General features: G+C 42.9%; 3 protein-coding genes across 7 annotated transcripts in view; 2 read left to right on the forward strand and 1 right to left on the reverse strand.

Annotated features, from left to right (window-relative positions):
• The window catches only part of LOC114875932 (zinc finger protein ush), a 115,954-nt gene extending 102,294 nt beyond the window's left edge, over positions 1 to 13,660 (forward strand). For 3 of the 4 annotated variants that reach the window (XM_029186800.2, XM_029186799.2, XM_029186798.2), the window contains 7 exons: positions 8,952 to 9,208; positions 9,295 to 9,691; positions 9,814 to 10,530; positions 10,603 to 11,005; positions 11,104 to 11,362; positions 11,446 to 11,679; positions 11,750 to 13,660. In XM_029186800.2, coding sequence (XP_029042633.1) covers positions 8,952 to 9,208; positions 9,295 to 9,691; positions 9,814 to 10,530; positions 10,603 to 11,005; positions 11,104 to 11,362; positions 11,446 to 11,679; positions 11,750 to 12,181 — 2,699 coding nt within the window. In that variant the 3' untranslated portion in view covers positions 12,182 to 13,660. Of the gene's footprint in view, positions 1 to 6,841; positions 6,894 to 8,951; positions 9,209 to 9,294; positions 9,692 to 9,813; positions 10,531 to 10,602; positions 11,006 to 11,103; positions 11,363 to 11,445; positions 11,680 to 11,749 lie in introns of those variants that run through there. The other variant, XM_046287951.1, reaches the window with a different exon arrangement.
• LOC114875933 (probable RNA polymerase II nuclear localization protein SLC7A6OS) lies at positions 13,548 to 15,290 on the reverse strand. Its single transcript, XM_029186801.2, has 3 exons — positions 14,921 to 15,290; positions 14,600 to 14,854; positions 13,548 to 14,521 (listed from the first exon to the last, which is right to left on the reverse strand). Exons 1-3 carry the CDS (start codon positions 15,083 to 15,085, stop codon positions 14,048 to 14,050), a joined length of 894 nt encoding a protein of 297 aa, XP_029042634.1. The 5' UTR covers positions 15,086 to 15,290; the 3' UTR covers positions 13,548 to 14,047.
• A 1,762-nt stretch (positions 15,291 to 17,052) lies between these two features.
• On the forward strand, positions 17,053 to 20,156 carry LOC114875949 (zinc finger protein 341-like). 2 transcript variants are annotated; one of them, XM_029186845.2, is made up of 9 exons: positions 17,053 to 17,331; positions 17,434 to 17,508; positions 17,619 to 17,892; positions 17,969 to 18,266; positions 18,332 to 18,526; positions 18,601 to 19,164; positions 19,241 to 19,510; positions 19,588 to 19,800; positions 19,889 to 20,156. In XM_029186845.2, the coding sequence occupies exons 1-9, from the start codon at positions 17,301 to 17,303 to the stop codon at positions 20,069 to 20,071; spliced, it is 2,103 nt and encodes a 700-aa protein (XP_029042678.1). In that variant the 5' UTR covers positions 17,053 to 17,300; the 3' UTR covers positions 20,072 to 20,156. The 2 variants fall into 2 exon arrangements, with proteins under 2 accessions (XP_029042678.1, XP_029042679.1); XM_029186846.2 differs by lacking the exon at positions 19,241 to 19,510.
• The last annotated feature ends 50 nt before the right edge of the window (positions 20,157 to 20,206 follow it).

Here is a 20,206-nt window from a genome sequence, read left to right on the forward strand (position 1 = left end):
AATAAAATTCTGCCACCCTTTCGCGCCACCCTATTTTCTTTCTCCGTCTCTCCGGTACGATTCAAAGTTTCCGCGATAAAATTCGCGATAGCACGTCAGGGTGCGATAGATGAGCAAAAGGGGAGATAACCTTTTGGTGCAACGATGAGGCGAGATCCGCGTAGAGAAAGAAAAGAAGAGGAAGAAGAGGGTTTGAACGAGAGATAAGCTCGATTATGATCCCCGGTGGTTAAAGTCGAAGTTTTTTACGGTAGATAAGGTCGTTAGAATGGCTTTCCTCGAGATAACGCGGCTCTGTGTTGTTTCTTCTCGATTGTATACATCATTTTTTCTTAATAAGGCCCTGATGCAACCCTTTCATGCCGTTGTCGACGTAACGCTTGACCCGATTCTTCTATGATCAAAGAGTCAGGGGTTGCAGCGTTCCCAGGTGGTATTAGAAACGACGGATATTCGAATATTCGAATTTTAATTAGTAGAATATAATTTTCTACTTTGCCTTGAAGAGAACCAACCACCTTCGATACAATAGTAATTTTTTTCACGTTTCGTCGCGCGATCATCGTATTCGAACGTCACTTTTCCACCCTTTACGAGGGGGTGTGACTGTCGTAAAAATTATACTCGCATTGCGAGCTGCATTATGCATAATGATCGCAAAGCACCTGAGAGTCAGCACGTAGGGGTTGTAAAACAGCGAAGATGAACGGCGAAGGAAGGGGTGGAAGTTAGCAGTTTGCTGTTGGCGAACGGACGGGGGGGTGGTTGGAATCGCTCAATTTCGATGATATTGGTTGCTTACCTACAACAGGGAGGGGTTGCAACACGGAGATACGTGGAAATGGATTTTTATCGAGGAAGTCTGAGGAAGTCGACGCGAGGGAGGGTTGGAAGTTAATTTTGTGTCGTTTATCGGTATTCCCGTGAGTTATCGCCGTACCTTTTCTACCCCGTGCTTCGTATTTCGTCGACGCGATTGAAATTTATGCGGAACGTAACAGAATCTTTTCTTCTCCTTTCAATTCAGTCGAATTCTTAATCGTTGAATCGCTTCGATTTATTAATTTAATTAAAGATCCATGGATTTTAAAGTTTTTCTCTTCGCCAATAGCCCTCCTTCGATCCATATTTCTCTATCGTCGTACCTTTATGGAACCCTGGCTCGTTCGATGTTTATGGTCTGTGTACAAGATTCTTAGAACATTTTAGCGGCTACTAGATGTGCAGGGTCTGGTCACAGCAAGATATAACGTGGCGCTTGAACCCGGAGCACGTATCGGCACGTGAGAGTTCGCGACGATGGGGATTGCTGGTGGACTCCACCATAAATAACGCTCTTCGACTTTTCGATAGCTCACGGCGGCTTTACGACACTCGACTCCTTCGCGATCTTTAATTGATTTACCTGTATCGCGAGCTTCTTCGAATCCGCCATTAAACTGCATCGAGAATTCAACGCTTCTGCAAAAGAAGATCTCGTTCTTCTATATTTTTCTGAGAGCAAGCAACAAGATCGTGCGAGGATATCGATGAAAAATCCTCGTTCGTTCGCTTTGGTCGAAAGAAGAAAATCAAATGGAAAAAGAAGAATACGAGAGAGAGAGAGGAGGGGCAAGGTGGCGAGATATACCGGGTCCTCCCATTGATAATTATTCATTCGGTCGACTTCCAGAGCGGTTCGATATCGATCTTAAAACGTCGTCCAGAAGGTAGGCGAGAAATGTCCTGGCCAGATACGAAATCTTGGTGTGTCGGTTCACCGTCGTCGTCGTCGTCGTCGTCGTCTTCGTCGTCGTCTTCGTCGTCGTTTTCCGCCTCCACCTTGTTGGTCACAGGCGAGGTTTGTCGCGAATGGTGAACAGGAGAGAAAGAGAAGGATCTAGTCGGCCTTAATATATGCACGTCGAGGTCCTGCCGAGCGATAATTGCCCGATGTGGCATTGCCTTCGTGGCAACGAGCATTGGTCACGTCTCAATGTTTAAGCCGCGTTCACAGTGTCTGCCTGATTGATTTCGCCGCTCGTCCATCGGAACTTCTTCATCGTGTACCACCGATTGTTAACCCTGTATCTTTATAGGGTAACCTACGTATATAGTTCTTGATCCCTGTACAATAATCCACCCTTTTCCTGAAAGAGAAAATGTAATATTCTCGGACAATGGAGAGAGGCACAGTTCTAATTTAACTCTGTACTTAACATTATTTTTATTTTCTAAATTTTACATTGTCTCTTTAAAAATTATTCTTCTGGAATTTTATAATGGAAGGCATATTAACACTAGAATTACCAACATTTGATACACACTTATTTTTAAATAGAAAATTTGTAGTTCTGGTGTTAATAATATTAATTTTATATTTGCAATATTTTTCTTATCTGATATTATTGTACACGGGTGATTTGAAATCCGCCCCAGTTTGAACCCAATTCATCATACCACCGTGGTCGTAGATAAAACTCATCCCATAAGAAGGTCCTGTTTCTCGTGTCGGATCGAGGAGCACCCATCGGGTGCTCGATGAAATTTGTAAAGAGTCGAATCTAGTGGATCGTGGAACGAACATAGGGCCGAAAGGTAACGAGACTAAAGATTGACCGGATCAGATAGGAGCGTGTAGGACCGGCCAGTCCAGATCCTCCGAGATAGGAGAATTTAATAACCTGCTACGTGGCGGTGGGGGAGGATAGCTGGGCGACCGGGTGGTTGGAAGGTGGTACATGGAAGGTTGGTGAGGGGGTGCAATAATATCGAGAGATATCGATCTTTAATTAGGCACGCAGCGCGGGAACGAGAGATTAGATCTCGGCTAGACGAGAAGCGGGGTTCTGGCCATCTTCTTCTTTCCTCCACTTTTGTTTCTCTCTCCGTGTCTCTGTTCGTCTCTTTGCTCTCTTTCAAACCGTCTTCCTTATATATATTTTTTTTCTTTCTTTCCTCTCTCTTCTTTCCTCTCCTTTCTACTCCTCTTTTGCCCTCCCCTTGGTTGGCCCCTCTACGGATCTTTCGGCCACGTCGTAGCAGTATCCGTTGCTGCTGCCACAATGAGACTCGATCCAGATCCATTTTCGTTGATTGTATCGAAAGAATGAAGAAAGGCCGTTCGATGGTATCGCAGCGGAATATTTCGTGAATATAATTGCCTGGATTTTGTTTTATTTGCTCGGTCAGAAAGGGTGAGCCAACTCGCTGCCCTTTGTTGCCTCCGTTCGATGGATCTATCTTCGCCCCGTTGCCTGACGAATAAATCCTGCCCTCGTTACACTTTCTCTTCGTCAATCTCGTTACAGTTCATTCTGAAACGTCTCGAAATTTTCGAAACCTTTGAAATTACATCAAAATCATCGCGTCCTCTGCCGGGTAACTTCGTTGAATTTCAAGCTCGATGATCGGGCAACATCGCGAAAAGAGATTTAAATAAAAAAAGCGAATTTCAATGGTACAAGCAAGTTGAAAGCTTCGAAAACGGTGACTGGTGGTCGCCGAAGAAGGAGGACGTTTTATTCCTTCCTGAAAACGGGAATCTGGAATTTTAATCGAGAAGCTGGAGGAGGAGGCTGATAATTTTCAACGCGTGTACGCAGCACGAGCCCCGTCGAGCCACGTGCATTGAATATGCAGAAAGCCAAGGGATATGCTTTATACGTGTCGACGATTAAACCTTGAAAGATGGGGCAGTCATTAAGAGATAGCAGTCGTTGACACCGCGGAGACATTTGCCTCGATAAATGTCTCCTTTTTTTTCTCTCTCACACTTTTTCTTCGTTTTTATATCTTGGTACCCACGCCTGCTTTAGGCTACGCCCTTCGCGTCTTTTTCACCTATTTTCGTTCAGCTAATTTAAATGAATTCGTGAAAGCTGGCAAGAATGCTCTCGCTTGCTATCGAGGCAATTAGCTTTCGAAGGATGAACGCTCGAGGAACTTGTCTTTTTTTTTTCATTATTTATTAAGTTCCAAAATTAATTAGCTTCAGAATCAATTTCCTCGAGTTTTTCATCGTCCGTCGATGACACGCGTATCGGTTTTAGTCTTTTTGCACCCTTTAATCCCCGTTTCGTTCATTGTCCATCGCGTTCGCGAATAAACAAATGATCCCCATAAATATTCGCACGATTGTCCGACGTCGAAAGCATTCTCGTACGGGGAGCGATCTCCGATCAGCGCCGGGACGCAGCTGTTTCTTCTTTTATCTCGCGACAGGAACAGGATCCGTGCAGGTCGTTTCGCTCGCTAGCAGGACCTTCGAGAGACGTTATCGGTACTCGCCATCTGTCACCGACTTGGTTTTCACTGCTTTGCCCGACGATTTTTATTACTTTTTTCTCTACTCGCCGCGCCGCTGAAAACCAGAAATCGAGCGAGCAAACCTCAAGGAACACCATGCTCGACCCTCCTCTTTCCACTTTAGCATCTTCAAATCACTTCCGACTCATCGATCTTACGATTTTACATCGATTAACCCAACGTGCATCATTCGGAACCTAATAAAACTACTAATTTATACTTTAGGTGAAATGAATTACGAAGAAAGAAAAGAAACAGGAAACAAGTTTTGATTCAACAGGTAATAACAGAATAGTCCCCTGCTAAACGACCCTGTTAAAAGCTAATAACTCATAACACTAATGACAACGAGCGTCATTATCTTTATTCACTCGGCTAAATAGGATAATAATATTAACCGGCTAGTAATTGGCGTGTATTTCGTTCGGGATTGGACCCGAGTAATTAAGTGGTAATGGCTGAAAGTCGAAATGTTACGATATCTCGTCACGATATCGGCAACTCGGATTTATCGTCGCCCTTTAGCATAATTACTATCATTATTGTCCTACCTTGTGCGCGCAGACTCGCATACACGCGACGCGTTCTTCTACGATCCTCTTCGCTCGTTGATCCTTGATCCAGCCACGATACAGTTCGATTTAATAAAATAAAATGAGTCGCAAGCATCCGTCTAATTAGCCGTCCGAAATTCTACGATGATATCAGATCGAGCGATTCGGTTTCGCGAGAACGATTATGTAAGCCAGCGTGACACGATCAATCTGACACGGGTCACTAGCGAGTCACGATACTATTTATAATATCCTCGTGATTTGATAGCCGGATAATTGCGAACAGAGTAGTCCATTAATTATAAGTGTTAAGGATGAATAAAGATTATCGATGAAATTGTATTTGAAATCTTTTATTTCGTAACAGTGTACAAAAATGTGTCAAATTTAAAAGTTCACTTTTCACTCTGAGGGAGGAAATTTTTTTTTAATTTCACGAGATTTTAAAATCGCGTAACTCCACTACGAAGCTCTCGGTTCTTCGTCGAAACGGTGCTTGAAAAGTGTCACACGAAATTCCCGACGAATTATTCGTGTCGTCTGTTTGCCGTCGATGCACGTACATATGACGGCCACGTATAGCCATGCGTGTTGATACACAGATAGAGACGGAGGTAGACGTAGTAAGAGCTTTGCATGAATAATGTGCTCCACGACGTGATCTGAACTTCTTGGAAGGGATGGACGAACGTGGACGGTCCGTACAAGATCATCTTCCTCTCTCTTTCTATCCTTGCCTCTTTCTCTGCCACCCCCTCGAGAGAGAGAGAAAGAGAGAGCCAGCGTAGAAAACGACGCGAGGTGAAGCAGGCCGGAATAAAGGTAGATCGAAGATATCGGATCGATCGGTTAGATTTGCGTTTTAATGAGGTGTGTGCTTGCGCGATGCCCGTTGAATCTTGAAGAGTGAAGTGTAACGGGACGAATTGAATTGATCGATTGCATCGGCGTTTAATTGAATCGGAACACGGACGCTACGCTCTTCGACTGTGCTCTGTAAATTGTGTAGAACGTGTAGTTACACGTCCGCCGATCCTTGTTTTGCCAGCGACCAATCAGACGCTCGGGAAGCTTCTTAACTTGTTGTCCAGTGTGAAAGACAGGCGATTCTGAGCTGTCCTACGACATCCATAATTTATGAAATTGTACACTCCTCGAAAGGTCGGTCGATTTCAAAACTCAGCCGAAAATTCATCCGATCTACCTGTCGGCAAGCGAAGAACAAAGCTGTCGCGATTGGATTTTTAGCTGGAAGAAAGTAGAGCTGTCCGACTGTCCTCGAGATGTCATAATGGGCTGGCAATGGGGTATCAATACGAAGGAAAGGATTCCCGAAAGCACGGTTAAGGAGACGATAGAGAAGCAAAGGGAGAGACGGAGGAACAGAAGGAAGAGGCTCGACGCGACGCGGCGTAGGAGCCGATGAGAAGGTTGCGACTTGAGCTCTCACTTAGCAGCCGCAGTGTCACGATCGGGACGGCTGCATTAGCATATCTCCACGATGCAACGTGTAGACCGGAGAGAAAAAGACTCTGGCTACTACCGCGGCAATGATAAAGAGAGAGAGAGAGAGAGAAGGATGTTCCTAAAGAGAAGTACAGGAGGAGGAGAGTTGAGAAAGAGAAAAGCAAAGTGTTCGTGGATGTGCATCGGTACGAGTGGCATGCATCTCTGGCATGGGTCGTGGCCCCGTGAAAAGAGGGCGCACACTACCATAATACCGATGGAAAGAGGGAACAAGAAGAAGAAGAAGAAGAAGAAGAAGAAGAAGAAGAAGAAGAAGAAGAAACGGAGAGGACTCACTCAGGCCTCACCCGCCCTGCCTGTTACCTGTACGTCGCGTGTTTGCCTACCCGCGTCACGATCAGGATCCTATTTGCATAGCGCCGATGAAGCTGCTACCGTTGCGCTCGTTTTCCTGCCACCGGTCTACGCTCGCCCTCTACTGCCCTCTGTGCGTCCACTGGCCCCTTCGCCACCGCGACCCGACTTCCTTCCACGCTCCACAGGCTAACATGCTCCTTTTACCAATGAACAAGGAAGTTACTCGAGGTAGTAGATGTTTTAAATCAAAAGCATGGAGTTTGAATTGTAGATCAAGCGATAAAGAAGTTTTTACACATTCTTAACTCTTGGAATAATCGAAACATTCCCAATTTCCAGGTAGAATAATCTGAATTATTATCGAGTTTCAATCGTTCCATTAGAATATATCTCTGTACCAGACGAGAGAGAAATTAAGGGTACAGAGGAAGATCGAGTTTGCAAGTGTTACAGCACGTGTAGTTAAATTCAATTAAAAGAGGTTCGAGACAGAGGTAACACGAAGGCGTTAGCGTGGCGTAGCGCAAGAGAGCTTCCGAGCTCCGTTTCTCACGCGGTTACCGGCTGGCTGTTCGTTTTCTCGCATAAAGCGGGGGCCGAAGGTGTACACCGGCGCGGTATCGGTTCTGAGAAAGGCTTATCAGCTCGCGAATATGTTAATGGCGGCCGTGTTGCCACCCCCTCCATCTCCCACCCTCTTCTTTTCGAGATATATTGCACCCTCAGCAGCCGGAGGTGGTTGGCGACGGGCGGTGACGACGCTTGTAGGTGGTTGCATAGGCGAGCAAGGTGCAGCCCTCTCAATCGGGAACGTTTGCATGCACGCGCAATTAAGAATGGTCGAAGCCAGTAACGAGAATGAAAGGCAGATAGAGCGTGTTTAATAGTTCACTTCGCGGAGACACTGGTGCCTGATAGAGTCGTTTCGAAGCAAATGCCTTCGGGGAAGGTGAAGGGCGTTTCTTTTTATCAAATCCCTCTTATGAACATTTCTATCTTTCTTTGTCGTTAAATTTATATAAAAATCGTGTGGAAAAAAGAGAAACAAAGCCACTTAAGCAACCACCAAGAGTTTTCATAAACTTATTATTTCTCTTTCAAATGTTTGTCAGTTACTCGGATAATAATGTGTCTTTGACTTCGATCAATTTCGACGCGACAAAGCTCGCGCTTGAACGGACGTGTCCCAGGTACATAGCTTGTACGCGCGTGCAATTAAGAACGCTCCGCGAGGCCCGTGGCCTGTTGAGTAACGAGAGAACGAAGCAATGGACCCTGAAGAAGATAGCATTAGGAAAGAGAGAGGGAATGGTTGAAGAAGGAACGTGATGCTTGGCAAGCTCCGATCCATCGATGACCACTTATTTACAGAGAGCCAGGAGGAACACGACCGAGCTGTAGATGCGAGCACAGGATAGCCTAGGAGCGCGCTGCAACCCTTTGTCCAATCTCCTTCGGCATCTCGCCTACTCCCTACGTCCCTTTCCCTCTTGCACGCTCTGCCCGGAGAGTAGAGCCTCGCCCTAGCAGGCAATTAAAGCATCCGGGTAATTCGACGAACGACACACGCGTGTCCTCCCGATTTCCAGGACAATCCGCTTGATTGTTATACCCTGTTTAATGTTCCACTCGTCCCGATTGTGGATATCCTTCGCACCATCTGCGAGAAAGTGTCATTGGATGATCTTTTCTAAAATTATGAAACTTATAACATTCTTTCAAAATTGTTCCGGAAGAATTTGAAAAGAAACTGAAATTTCGACGCGAAAGAGCAGCCCTTTCGGCGTGAAATCGGCACCACGACGGTCTGCCCGTTGAATGGTGGGGGTTTCAGAGGCGTGCGAAGGGTTCATCGAGTGGGGTGGCTTGGTGTAGGGGAATAGATAGATGAATAGAAAGAGATAGACGGAAGGAAGGGCAACAGGGAGAGAAGGGAGCGGAGAGTAGGCAAAGGCTGGCGTGGCGAGCGACCATTAGGGAGCCGAACGGCCATAGGGACGCATCGTTTAAACGTGCGTGCCAACTCTTTTTTTTTTCTTCTTCCGTTTTCTTACGTTGCCCTCGACTTCCGGTTCGACCGAGCCGCCCGTTTTCTTCCACGTGAATCCGTTTCGTGGCTATGGTCGTCTCTCGGGAAACTGCTGATTGGAACATCTTGAAGAAATGTAGGGACACTTGACTATATCGTCGTTGATGATCGTGACGGAAAACAATTGTTATTCCGAATTGAAATCATTGAAGAGTTGGATGATCAACAAGTAACACATGTTTGCTCGATTGTTTCAGGGGAGGATGAGGAATGGAGCGATTCGGAGAAGACACCTTCGGTGAGCAGTGGCGTGGAGGGTGGTGGATCGGCGGTTTCCAGTCCGATCGCGCCGGTCGTCGAAGAGGAATCGAACTTGCCGCCACCGCCGCGATTGAACGCCTCTTCGTCGTCGGTTACGATCGCCAATTCGGCCGCTGAAGATATCAGAACGAGGCTGAGCGTACTGTCCGAAGACGCTCGGAAACGGTTGGCTAGTTTTACCGAAGACATCGAGGTACCGCTGCCGCAACGACCGTTTAAATGATTAAGTTAATCGTTAGGAAATTGAACAATATTAAACGCGTTCGAATATTCTTGCAGGTTGCCAGAAGCTTAAGAGACCGACATGCCAGCTCGAGGCCGAATCAAACGCGAGAATCGAGTCCGAAAGACACGGACGAGGAATCGAACCTAGTTGTGGTGAAAGAAGAGGACTGTCAACCGAGGTCGTCTTCTTCTTCGACGTCGTCGATTAGAAGACGAGAATCGGTATGTAGGAGGGACTCGGAGGATTCCTCGAGGCGATCGAACGCGGATGATTCACCGTCCGAGAAGAAGCTTAAGCCCGACGACGAGGCAACACCAAGACTGAGACTGAATGCTAGTCTGGCGACGGATCCTGCTCTTCGGCCCGCCGCTGTAGCCGCGCTCACCGTCAAGCCGGAGAACACCTCGCCGCCGAATCCTGTGCCACCTTTGCCAGCCGGACTTCAGAACGGTAACTTCCAGTTTCCTTAATATAACATCTTCTGCTACTGGACGAACAGAAATCGATGATAGTTCAATTACAGATAACAACGTGAACGATACGTAATTCTATGAAAGAAACTATTGTTATAGCAATAGCCTCGGGTCGACTGTTCATGCTGCCAACCGATGGCAAAGAAACGATCACCGTTGAACCCGCCAGGCCAGCGCCGTTGATTTGTCCACCGTGTGGCATCCGGTTCAGTTCAGCGAGCACTCTCGAAGCTCATCGAACTTTCTACTGCGCCCATCGGCCTCGGCTCGAAGAGGACACAGCGAACGAGGAGGACGAGGAGAAATCGAACAAATTCGAAGTAAGGAAAGCGTACGCTTGCCCTCACTGTTCCTACAGCGCGGACAAGAAGGTGTCGTTGAACAGACACATGAGGATGCACGCCGCCTCGCCGGCACCGCCTACGATACCAACCGCGCCTACCACAGCCACCACCCCGGGAAGCGGAACAGCGACAACCTCGAACGGATCGCTGAACGAAGAGGCGGAGAGATATTGCAGAAATTGCGACATTAGATTCAGCTCGCTGAAGACTTACAGAGCGCACAAGACTCATTATTGCAGTACCAGGCACGTGGTTAAAGACACCCCACCGGCGGCTAGCGCGAGTTCCTCTTCGGTGAAAGCGTCTCCACCGACCAGCGCCAGTCCTGGTGAATCCCCGCCGCCCCAGCCTTGCCTGGCACTGCCCACCAATCCGATCCTCATCGTACCGTACTCCCTGTTCCGCGGAGCAAGCGTCCTGGCAGCGCCGACCTTGCCTGCGCCTGATACCGCGTGCTTTCTTCTTCCAAACGGTTCGTACCTATTCTACCGTTTATTCCTTCTCAGACAGAACGGTGTCTGAAGTTAATGCTTTCTTTTTCTAGGTCATCTTCAACCGATGACTAGAGGTCTCGCCGCCACAGCGCAAAACACCGTCGATCCTCCGCCAGTTCTTCGAGCCGCGAACAAACCTACCACACCTGCATCCGTGGTAGCATCGTCCACGTCGCCACCTGGCTCGGCACCTCTCGATCTAAGCGTCAGAAAATCACCGGCGCACCAAGATGAAAAGGAGAACAGGGTGTCGCCGGCACCCTCTTCTCTGCCCCCGCCACCTGGTAGCCCAAGATCAAGAGGAAGCGGTAGTCCCAGAGCAAGGTCCATCGGTTCTGCAGCAACCGCAGTTGGAACTGTTGCACCGCCACCGCCAACGGAGCTCGCTCTGAGACTAGCCGAGTTGCCGCCACCCCCGGTTCCTGGAGTCCTTGTCAAACAAGGTGTCTCGAGGTAAGACGCTTCTCTTAGGACTTAGACTTGTCCTCTTAAAAATATCTTTACTTCCTATGAAATTTTATATAAATGAATTTTAACGTTTGAATGCTTAGATGCAAAGAATGCAACATAGTCTTCTGTCGGCACGAAAACTTCGTCGCCCATAAGAAGCATTATTGTCAGGCGAGAGAGACGACGGTTAGCAGCAGTCCTCCGCCACCTGGTACGCCTTCGCCTCCTTTGGTTCAACTTATCTGTGCCGCGTGCGGCATCAAGTTCGCCTCCATGGACAATCTGGTAGCTCATCAAGCGTTTTACTGTCCTAAGAGGGCAGAACCCCAGGAACATCACTCGAGATGTTCCAAATGCAAGGTTGGTAGTTTCTTCTTTAAAATAGGTCGTGTTACTTAGACAGGCAGGGAACAGTACAATTAATACGTTTCCTTATTTTACAGGCTATAATCGAGCCCGGAAGTACGCATACCTGTTCAAGTGGACCCACCGGTGGTTGGAGATGTCCAGTCTGCGGCGCGGTTAGTCCCACAGCCGGCGCTGCTCAGCGTCACATGGACGCGCACCAGGGTGTCAAAGCTTTCAGGTGCACGATATGTCGATACAAAGGAAACACGTTGCGCGGTATGAGAACGCATATCAAGATGCATTTTGAAAAACGCGGTACCGACTTACAAGTAAGCGGCTCTACTACCTTCTCTCGTCCAGTATTTAGAGCAGCATCGAGGTAACGATTGATCCTTTCAGGAGGAAAATTATATAATGTGCGTGCTCGACGACGAAACGGTTCTTCCTACACCGGAACCAGCTCCGGCCACCACTCCTGAGGAAATCCCTGGGGAGGTGCAAGTGAACGGAAAGACGGAAGTTCGAAAGAGTCCGCAACCACCACCTCCACCACCGCCGCCCCCGCCAACGGTGACCGGCAAAGTAAAACAAGAACGAGAGGACACACCACCTCCGGAGGAAAGTCTCGACCCGAATAAAAGCGGTCCCCGTTATTGTAGATCCTGCGACATCAGCTTCAACTATCTGAGCACGTTCATTGCTCACAAGAAATTCTACTGCTCCAGCCACGCCGGTGAAGCGAGCAACAACAACAACAACAATAATAATAATAATTCGAGCAGCCACGCTACAACACCTCCAAGTGGCAGGACCGAGGCATCCGTACTTTAAGACTCTCAGGACACGGCTAATGTCAGCGAGACAACTAATGGGACTGTTAATTGTTGCCAGTTTATACATATATATATATACATATATATATATAAAATATAATATAATATAATTACAGATTTAGTTGACAACCGTTGTGTGATTTCTGTTGATCCAGGGAATTGTTTGTACTTATAAGTTCAATTAGCCAACGTGTATATACGCGTACGTGAACGCGACGAGGAACTGCGTAAAGGATAAGCGAAATTAGTTAGAGCGAGAACAAGTACAGTGATCGTATTCACGTTTGCTAGTTCGCTTTTGGTTCGTCTAGGTATGTTCGATGTAGGATCGCGTATTAAAATGTATAAGAAGACAATGAAATACCAAAGTGGAACTAGCAAATGGAGAACACAGCGTCTTGCATACGAAGGATCGTGGTTGTGATTATGTTTGCGTGCAGTTGGTCCTCGAAAGCCACGATCGAACCATACAAAAGGTGTGCAATCTCATGACTCTTTAATAATCTCGTAGTTTTAACTGATTATCGACAACATACCTAAGGAATTACGAAAAATAATGAATGTAAAATGTTGTACAGTAGACGAGTAGAGTATTACGGAACGATATAAGTAGTTATCCTGAATGATACCAATTCCCAGCTTGTGCAAAAATGCTAAGTTGCAATATGACATTTAATATATTATATATAAATATAAATAAATAATTTCATGTCCATAAAAATCGCGCTCATACTATCGACGAGTAAGTACGTTGATAAATTGTATCCAGACTGCCATAGAAAGATTCGCTTGCCAACAGATACTGTCGTGGAACAGCTAAAGAACTAAACGAGCCCTAGTATTCCCCTCGAATTCAGGATACGATATTTAATTGGATTCTTACCAACGCATTTGCTTCGTTACATTACAATCAAAAGAAAGCATCGCGTGTATGTACTTGTTAACAAGTTACGATCCGTTGCGAGCGCGTAAATGTAAAAATTAGAATTAAGGCCAGTGTTACACGTATACGCAAGCGTACTATTCATATCATTATAAACAAGTTCGTTTAAAAAAACATGAATTTCTTCGCGTGTGAGTTTTGATGATGATGATGATGATGAGAGAGAAAGAATGAATGAACGGGTGAACGTAACTTGAACGTTGTCATAGAACAATGCAACGTATTTGAAAAATCTCAGTTATATAAAATTGTTTTCATATTTTGGCGAGTAGCATAGTCAGATAAACGCGAATGTTCGCAAATACTTTTATAAAGTAATTGTTATATTATTTACGGGCCTTCTGCTAATTACCGTTTAAAGTAAAGCAAGAGTCACCGGTATTCCAGCAAAAATAAATGCAAAAGATTTGATAACAACACATTACAGATGAGATACTTTATTGCTAAACAATTTGTAAATCTCTATCTGGTACTTCCAACAATTTGTTACACATTATAAACCTGGTATATCATTATATGCCATATCGTCGAAAACGATTCTTTTTCTGAACACCTATACACACCTTCCTTTGTCACTTGAACGTCTAGGCTTACCTTTATTGTTTTTATTTTGATAGATGAATTTTACATACAAAATATATCTATATAAATATGTAATAAATATATAGATGAAATAAAATTCTAAGATCTTTATGACCCTTACTTCTATGCAATGAAAATAATCTAAATTACATGGTTTATTTAGAAAACAAGATATGTTTCTTACACTAATTTAAATTATCTTATACAGTACAAGGTGTAACTGTATTACAAACATTGCTTACCTAATTGTTTTCTGGCAGTATAAAAAAAAGAACTAAATCTAATTACATTATATTATTTTGTGTCTTATTAATTTAAATTCAATATCACATAGTCAGCTTAGTCTAAATCACTATCTACAATGGAATCATTATCCTCCTCTTCTTCCGAAAAGCATATGGCACTGTAATCGCTCAGATGATTTTCCTCATCATCTTCATCTAATTCTTCTTTTATTTTTGCCTTGTACCTTGCATATTTATAACCATAATTTTCTACATCAGCTTCATCAACCGCATAGACAAAATCATCTTCTTCAGACAAATCAGATCCTTCATCCAATTTCATGTTCATAACTGCCTCTCTCATATCATCCTCATTAATTGATCTTTCAGAATGAGGAGAATCAGGATAATCATTTCTCCAATTAGATTCTGAGTTAGAATCTTCTGATTCACATTCAGCTTCACAATGATTTTCTCTATAGGTATCATAAACCAATTCTTGCTCGTATGGATACACAGATAACATATTATCTATGTACATGTCATTATCAGTTTGCACATAATACAAATCATATACATAACTATCATCCTGAAAATAACATTGACATTATATAATTAACAATTAATTCTATTTTGATTATAAGTCCAATAAGAAAGTGTTATGTACTTTTTCTACAGGATCTTGTTTTGCCATAGACTTAGAATCCTCTAAATCTATAACTGTCATGCCTTTATTCTCAAACTCTTTGAGATTGGCATCATCTAGAGAGCGAAAATAATTGACCACTTTATAACGGTTCTCTGCTGAAGCCTGTTTAGTTGTCTCCCTTACTTTATTTAAAATATCTACAGGATGTTGTTTGAAGTTTTCTTTCAATTCATCTTTTCCATAAGTCTGAATTAAATGACCGACACTATCTTCCTGTTGCAACAAGAAAAAGAAATATATTGATATCATTTTTATACAACTTTCATTTTAAATACAAACCTGTTTCTTAACAGTTCCAGCGAACTTAGCAAGTGTCGCTAAAGGAACCGGTGAAACCGACTGTGTGTCTTCATTTTCCTTTGTCTTTTGTCGTTTATATGAAATTACTAAAGCATTTAAAGGTTCATCGTCGTGTCGACGTTTTACGCGCAATATTGCAGCCATTTTTTAATACGTTATTCTGCAAAATACTCGAAGAAATTACTTAGACGTTTTAATCATGCACAACTTGACAACTACTTCACATCTTCATTCTAACCTTCTTTGACACTCACCGGTGACTACAAATACAAAAAACCGTACATGCCTTTATTTTCGAGGGGTCATGTTTTATGGGGTCCCAGAAACCCCAGACACAGTTAAGTCTGCATGCACATTTACCTGTTTAACACACATATAACCTACATGAAGCTAGCCGGAAGGAATAATAAAATTAATTCCTAATTGTAATTAAAAGTAATTAAAATTACTTCCGTCTGCACCCCTTATATCACTGATTCCACTATATCTCTGCACCCTTATATTACTGCATTCCTTACATCCCAGCAACCCTTACATCTCAGTATTCCTAACATCTCTGCATCCCTTACATCTCCGCATCCCTTACATCTCTGCATTCATTTCATCCCTATATTCATTTCATCCCTATATTCTTTTCATCCCTACATTCTTTTCATTCCTACATTCTTTGCATCCCTACATTCTCTTCAGCCCTACATTCTTTTCATCCATACATTCTTTCCATCCCTACATTCCTTTCATCCCTACATTCCTTACATCGCTTCATTCCTTATATCCCTACATTCCTTACATCTCTGCAACCCCTGTATCTCTGCTTCCCTTACATCCCTACATCCCTTACATGCCTGTATCCCCTACATCCTTGTATCACTTATATTCCTGCATTCCATACATCCCAGTACATACCTCCCTGAAATTGTATTGAAATCTTTGCGGCTATAAGGCCTGCGATTTTATACAAATTTAGTTCCCTTTTTCGCCACCAGAGGGCGCTGATTCGACATCGAAATTTTAGTTCACATTTTTCCCGCCAGAGGGCCAGAAATTGAGCAAAATTTAGTTCCTTTTTCAAAAACCAGAGGGCGCTGATTCGACATCGAAATTTTAGTTCACATTTTTGCCGCTAGAGGGCCAGAAATTGAACAAGATTTAGTTCCTTTTTCAAAAACCAGAGGGCGCTGATTCGACATCGAAATTTTAGTTCACATTTTTCCCGCCAGAGGGCCAGAAATTGAGCAAAATTTAGTTCCTTTTTCAAAAACCAGAGGGCGCTGATTCGACATCGAAATTTTAGTTCACATTTTTGCCGCTAGAGGGCCAGAAATTGAGCAAGATTTAGTTCCTTTTTCAAAAACCAGAGGGCGCTGATTCGACATCGAAATTTTAGTTCACATTTTTGCCGCTAGGGGGCGCTGTTTTTTCGAAATTTTCGCGAAATTCTTGAACTTACCTTTACTTACCTTTACCCGAAGCAGTCTTTATAATATATTTATTATAAGGGATGTAGGGATGAAAGGGATGTAGGGATGAAAGGAATGTAGGGATGAAAATAATGTAGGGATGTAAGGGATGAAGAGGATGTAGGGATGAAGAGGATGTAGGGATGAAGAGGATGTAGGCATGAAAAGAATGTAGGGATGAAAAGAATGTTGGGCTGTTAATAATGTAGGGATTTAAGGGATGAAGAGATATAAGGAATGTAGGGATGAAAAGAATGTGGGGATGAGAGGAATGTAAGGATGAAAGGAATGTGGAGATGGGACCCCGAAGCACCATTGACTATCTCTGCATACCGACATGATCATCTTGGGGTGTCAGGAACCCCGACGCACCGGTGACAGTGTTTGCATACCGACATTTTGGCATCCGGGATGTCAGGGACCCCAAAGCACCGACGACGCTCTCTGAACGTCGACTTGCTATTGTGTTGAGGTGTTAGAGACCCCGATGCACGAATGACACTTTTTGCTTACCGACATTATGATATCTGGGGTCTCAGAGACCCCGATGCATCGGTGGCGCTCTCTGCATACCGACCTAATATCATCTGGGGTGTCACGGACCCCTATGTAGTATCAGTCCTAATAAGCAGCTTGTATTATAGAGATAGTAATACGGGAGTTTGGAGAGCCTGTAACGTCTGTAAAGTGAGATTTGTCCTATTTTGAGGTTAGAATCGTTTCCACAATCGACATATCGATTATTATTCGCTGGCCTGGTCGGCAACAGCGCTGCCAGGGCGTAGAAATTCTCGGTATGTTTCTGACTTGGAATTTCTTCATTTTCTCCATATTAAACGAATTATGAAAACCTGATCATTGATTTCTTTTAAAATGAAGCATTAATATTATTGCAAACTATGGCGCAATCTATTTTCGACGCTTTAACAGGTAAAAATTTTCTATCATGAAAATAGGTGGGGTTAACCATCAAGTATCCTATTTTTCTTCCGTTCTAAAAGTATTGAACGCGATATTTCATGTATTTTACAGGTGTATCACTAGACGTTCCTTCTGTGCAATGTTTATTAGAATCTCCGACTCTAATAACCGAGGTGGAGCAGTCAGGTTGGTTTTTGTTAAAATAAATGTTGATACTCTGTTAATTGAAATTTTATTGTTTCTACAAACTTCAGTAGAATGGATTTATGATAAATATTTTTACATATTATATTTAGCCATCGATCTGGATGAAGAAGATATATTTCAATGTGGAAAATGCAAAAATCAATTTACATCATTGCACATGTTTGTATTGCACAAAAGGACACACCAAAAAACACAAGAGCAAACAGTAGATTTGAGTCAGTTTTTAGTAAATGATGAAAATCAAACTATTCATATAGAAGACAATAGCCAACATGTATCACAATATAATCCTCAAGAAACATTTGTTCAAAATGACCAACTTAATGAGCCAATTATACTCGAAGAATCAGATATGCTATTTAGGTATATTACAAGTAGTTTAATATACATGTAGCAGGTCTTCTTCTACAATAAATGATATGCTCTATATGTGTTGTAGCATGGATCAAGAGGGTGCTAATTACTTTTCAACAGATTCCACATTTGGTGTTCCAATTATCTTAAGTTCAGAAGGTTTAGATACTTTTGAAACCTCCACTATTCCAACAGATACTGATCACATTAAAGATGATTCAAACCAAGTACCTCAAGTTCTCCAAAGTGATATTTCAGGAGAACATAATATTAACAGTTCAGACAAAGTTATTATATCGATAACTCAAAATCTAGTTGAAAATGTAACTGAATGTACGCAAGATGAATTAGACGCTATTATTAATCAATCGCCACATTTAAAAGTATGTATGATAGGGAATAATAAAATACACAAGATTTATTTTATTATAAAAATCTTTTGTTTCAGTATAAGTGCGGTTATTGTAACAAACAATTTTCCAAAAAATTTTATTGGCAACAACACGAACGTTCTCATACAGGGGAAAAGCCATATCAATGTGTTGTATGTGGACGTGCATTCGCACAAAAATCTAACGTTAAAAAACACATGTCATCGCATAAAGTATGGCCAGGCACTGCGATACACTCCTTGCCTCCAGAGGTATTTGAATTATTTTCACGTGCGCTTGTACGTTCCGTCCATGGCTCTTTATAATCATCAATAACCATTGTTAGGCACCACCGGATGGAAGCATAGATCGTACCTATCATTGCCAGTTCTGCAAAGAAATATTTGATTCGTACAAAGCTCTAAAGGGCCACCTTATAGTATCTCATTTAGCACTGAAAGTGTACAAATGTGTGCAGAGTAGTTGTAGTATGATGTTTGCTGAACTTGAAGATTTCTTGGAGCATACTCGCAGTCATAAAAGATCGGAGTATCGTTGTCACGTATGCGGCGAAGTATTTAACACTTTGTCTGATCTTGGGCTTCATCAGTACGCCCACTCCGTCCAAAAGCAAAAGACGACCGAGAAATATTACTGCTGCTCTGTTTGTAAATCCTCCTTTTCTAATCTGGAGGCTTTACAACATCACACAGAAACTACAACGCACGATTACGCATGTCTACATTGTGGAAAAAGCTTCTTGATCGAACGATTTTTACGGCGCCATTTGAAAACTCACGCCTCATCTGCGCGTTTTGCTTGCGAGGATTGCGGGAAGGCCTTCAAAACTGAGCAATATTTAGCGAATCATAAGTTAATACATAGCGAGGAAACGCCATTCCTATGTCCGGTGAGTGATATTATAATTTCTTTGAAAACTAATCAAGTTCTTTTATATTCTCTGTATACGTATAATTTCCTTATAGCATTGCCCAGCTAGATTCAAACGAAAAGATCGTTTGGGTCGTCATATGCTGATTCATGATTTAACAAAGAGATTAAAGTGCCCCTTCAGAAGTTATTTAGGTTGTATGAGTGAATTTTCGCGACCTGATAAATTGAAACGTCATCTTCTGACGCATAGCAATATCAAACGATTTAGTTGTAGTCACTGTAACCGTAATTTCCATCGGGCCCAAGCTCTTAAACATCATGAAATGAATAAACATAGTTTAAAATGCGAAATTTGTTCACACGTAAGTGTCGACGGCATTGAAATGAATACATTGTACGTCTTCAAACAGAAGCTTACTTATTGAAATACTCGTTACAGGCATTTAAAACTAAAGAACAATTGCTAACTCATAACTGCGACCAGTCGAACGAGACTAAGAAGCATATGAGCTCACAGTTACCTAAGAAAGCTTCCGGATCATTTAAGCCAAGAAGACCTACTCCAAAGAGACAAACATCGTCAAAGACTACAATTGGACTTGCCGATAAGGAGAAATTAGAGAAGTTTAAGGCTGACGAAATACAAAGAAAAGTAATTATCCTGCAAGTTTCCTTAAATTATTCAACATTCAATGTATAAGTATTTATTTTTCACTGACATGTATAACCATCCGTTTCAGATCACCTTGGATATATTAAAGTCCGATGAATACAAAGACGAAACTTGTACCAAAAAAATAGAGAATATATTCGTATCAAGAGAAATTGGTTCAACGATCGAAGCTCTTATGAAATCTGACGCAGCGGACAATGAAATCAAACGCAACATTGATATATATTTGGTACAACAGACAGGCGAATAGAGTTTTTAAATATATTTTTTAATTGTATTTAAATTATAATATAGTCTAGGCTGTAGATAAGATGTCATACTACGTGCAATGGGATCATTGGCAAACTGCAAGTTGCATTTTATAATAGTATATAATATTTTGTAG

The sequence above is a fragment of the Osmia bicornis genome, chromosome 11 (genome assembly GCF_907164935.1).
Source record: "Osmia bicornis bicornis chromosome 11, iOsmBic2.1, whole genome shotgun sequence".
Taxonomy (NCBI): Eukaryota; Metazoa; Arthropoda; class Insecta; order Hymenoptera; family Megachilidae; genus Osmia; species Osmia bicornis.

Coding starts and splice junctions, on each gene's coding strand:
- LOC114875949 (XM_029186845.2), top strand. CDS start 17,301: ATGGCGCAATCTATTTTCGACGCTTTAACAG. Junction 17,509..17,618: donor AACCGAGGTGGAGCAGTCAG/GTTGGTTTTTGT, acceptor TATTATATTTAG/CCATCGATCTGGATGAAGAA. Junction 18,527..18,600: donor TACACTCCTTGCCTCCAGAG/GTATTTGAATTA, acceptor AACCATTGTTAG/GCACCACCGGATGGAAGCAT.
- LOC114875933 (XM_029186801.2), bottom strand. CDS start 15,085: ATGGCTGCAATATTGCGCGTAAAACGTCGACACGACGATGAACCTTTA. Junction 14,855..14,920: donor CTGGAACTGTTAAGAAACAG/GTTTGTATTTAA, acceptor TTGTTGCAACAG/GAAGATAGTGTCGGTCATTT. Junction 14,522..14,599: donor AACAAGATCCTGTAGAAAAA/GTACATAACACT, acceptor TGTTATTTTCAG/GATGATAGTTATGTATATGA.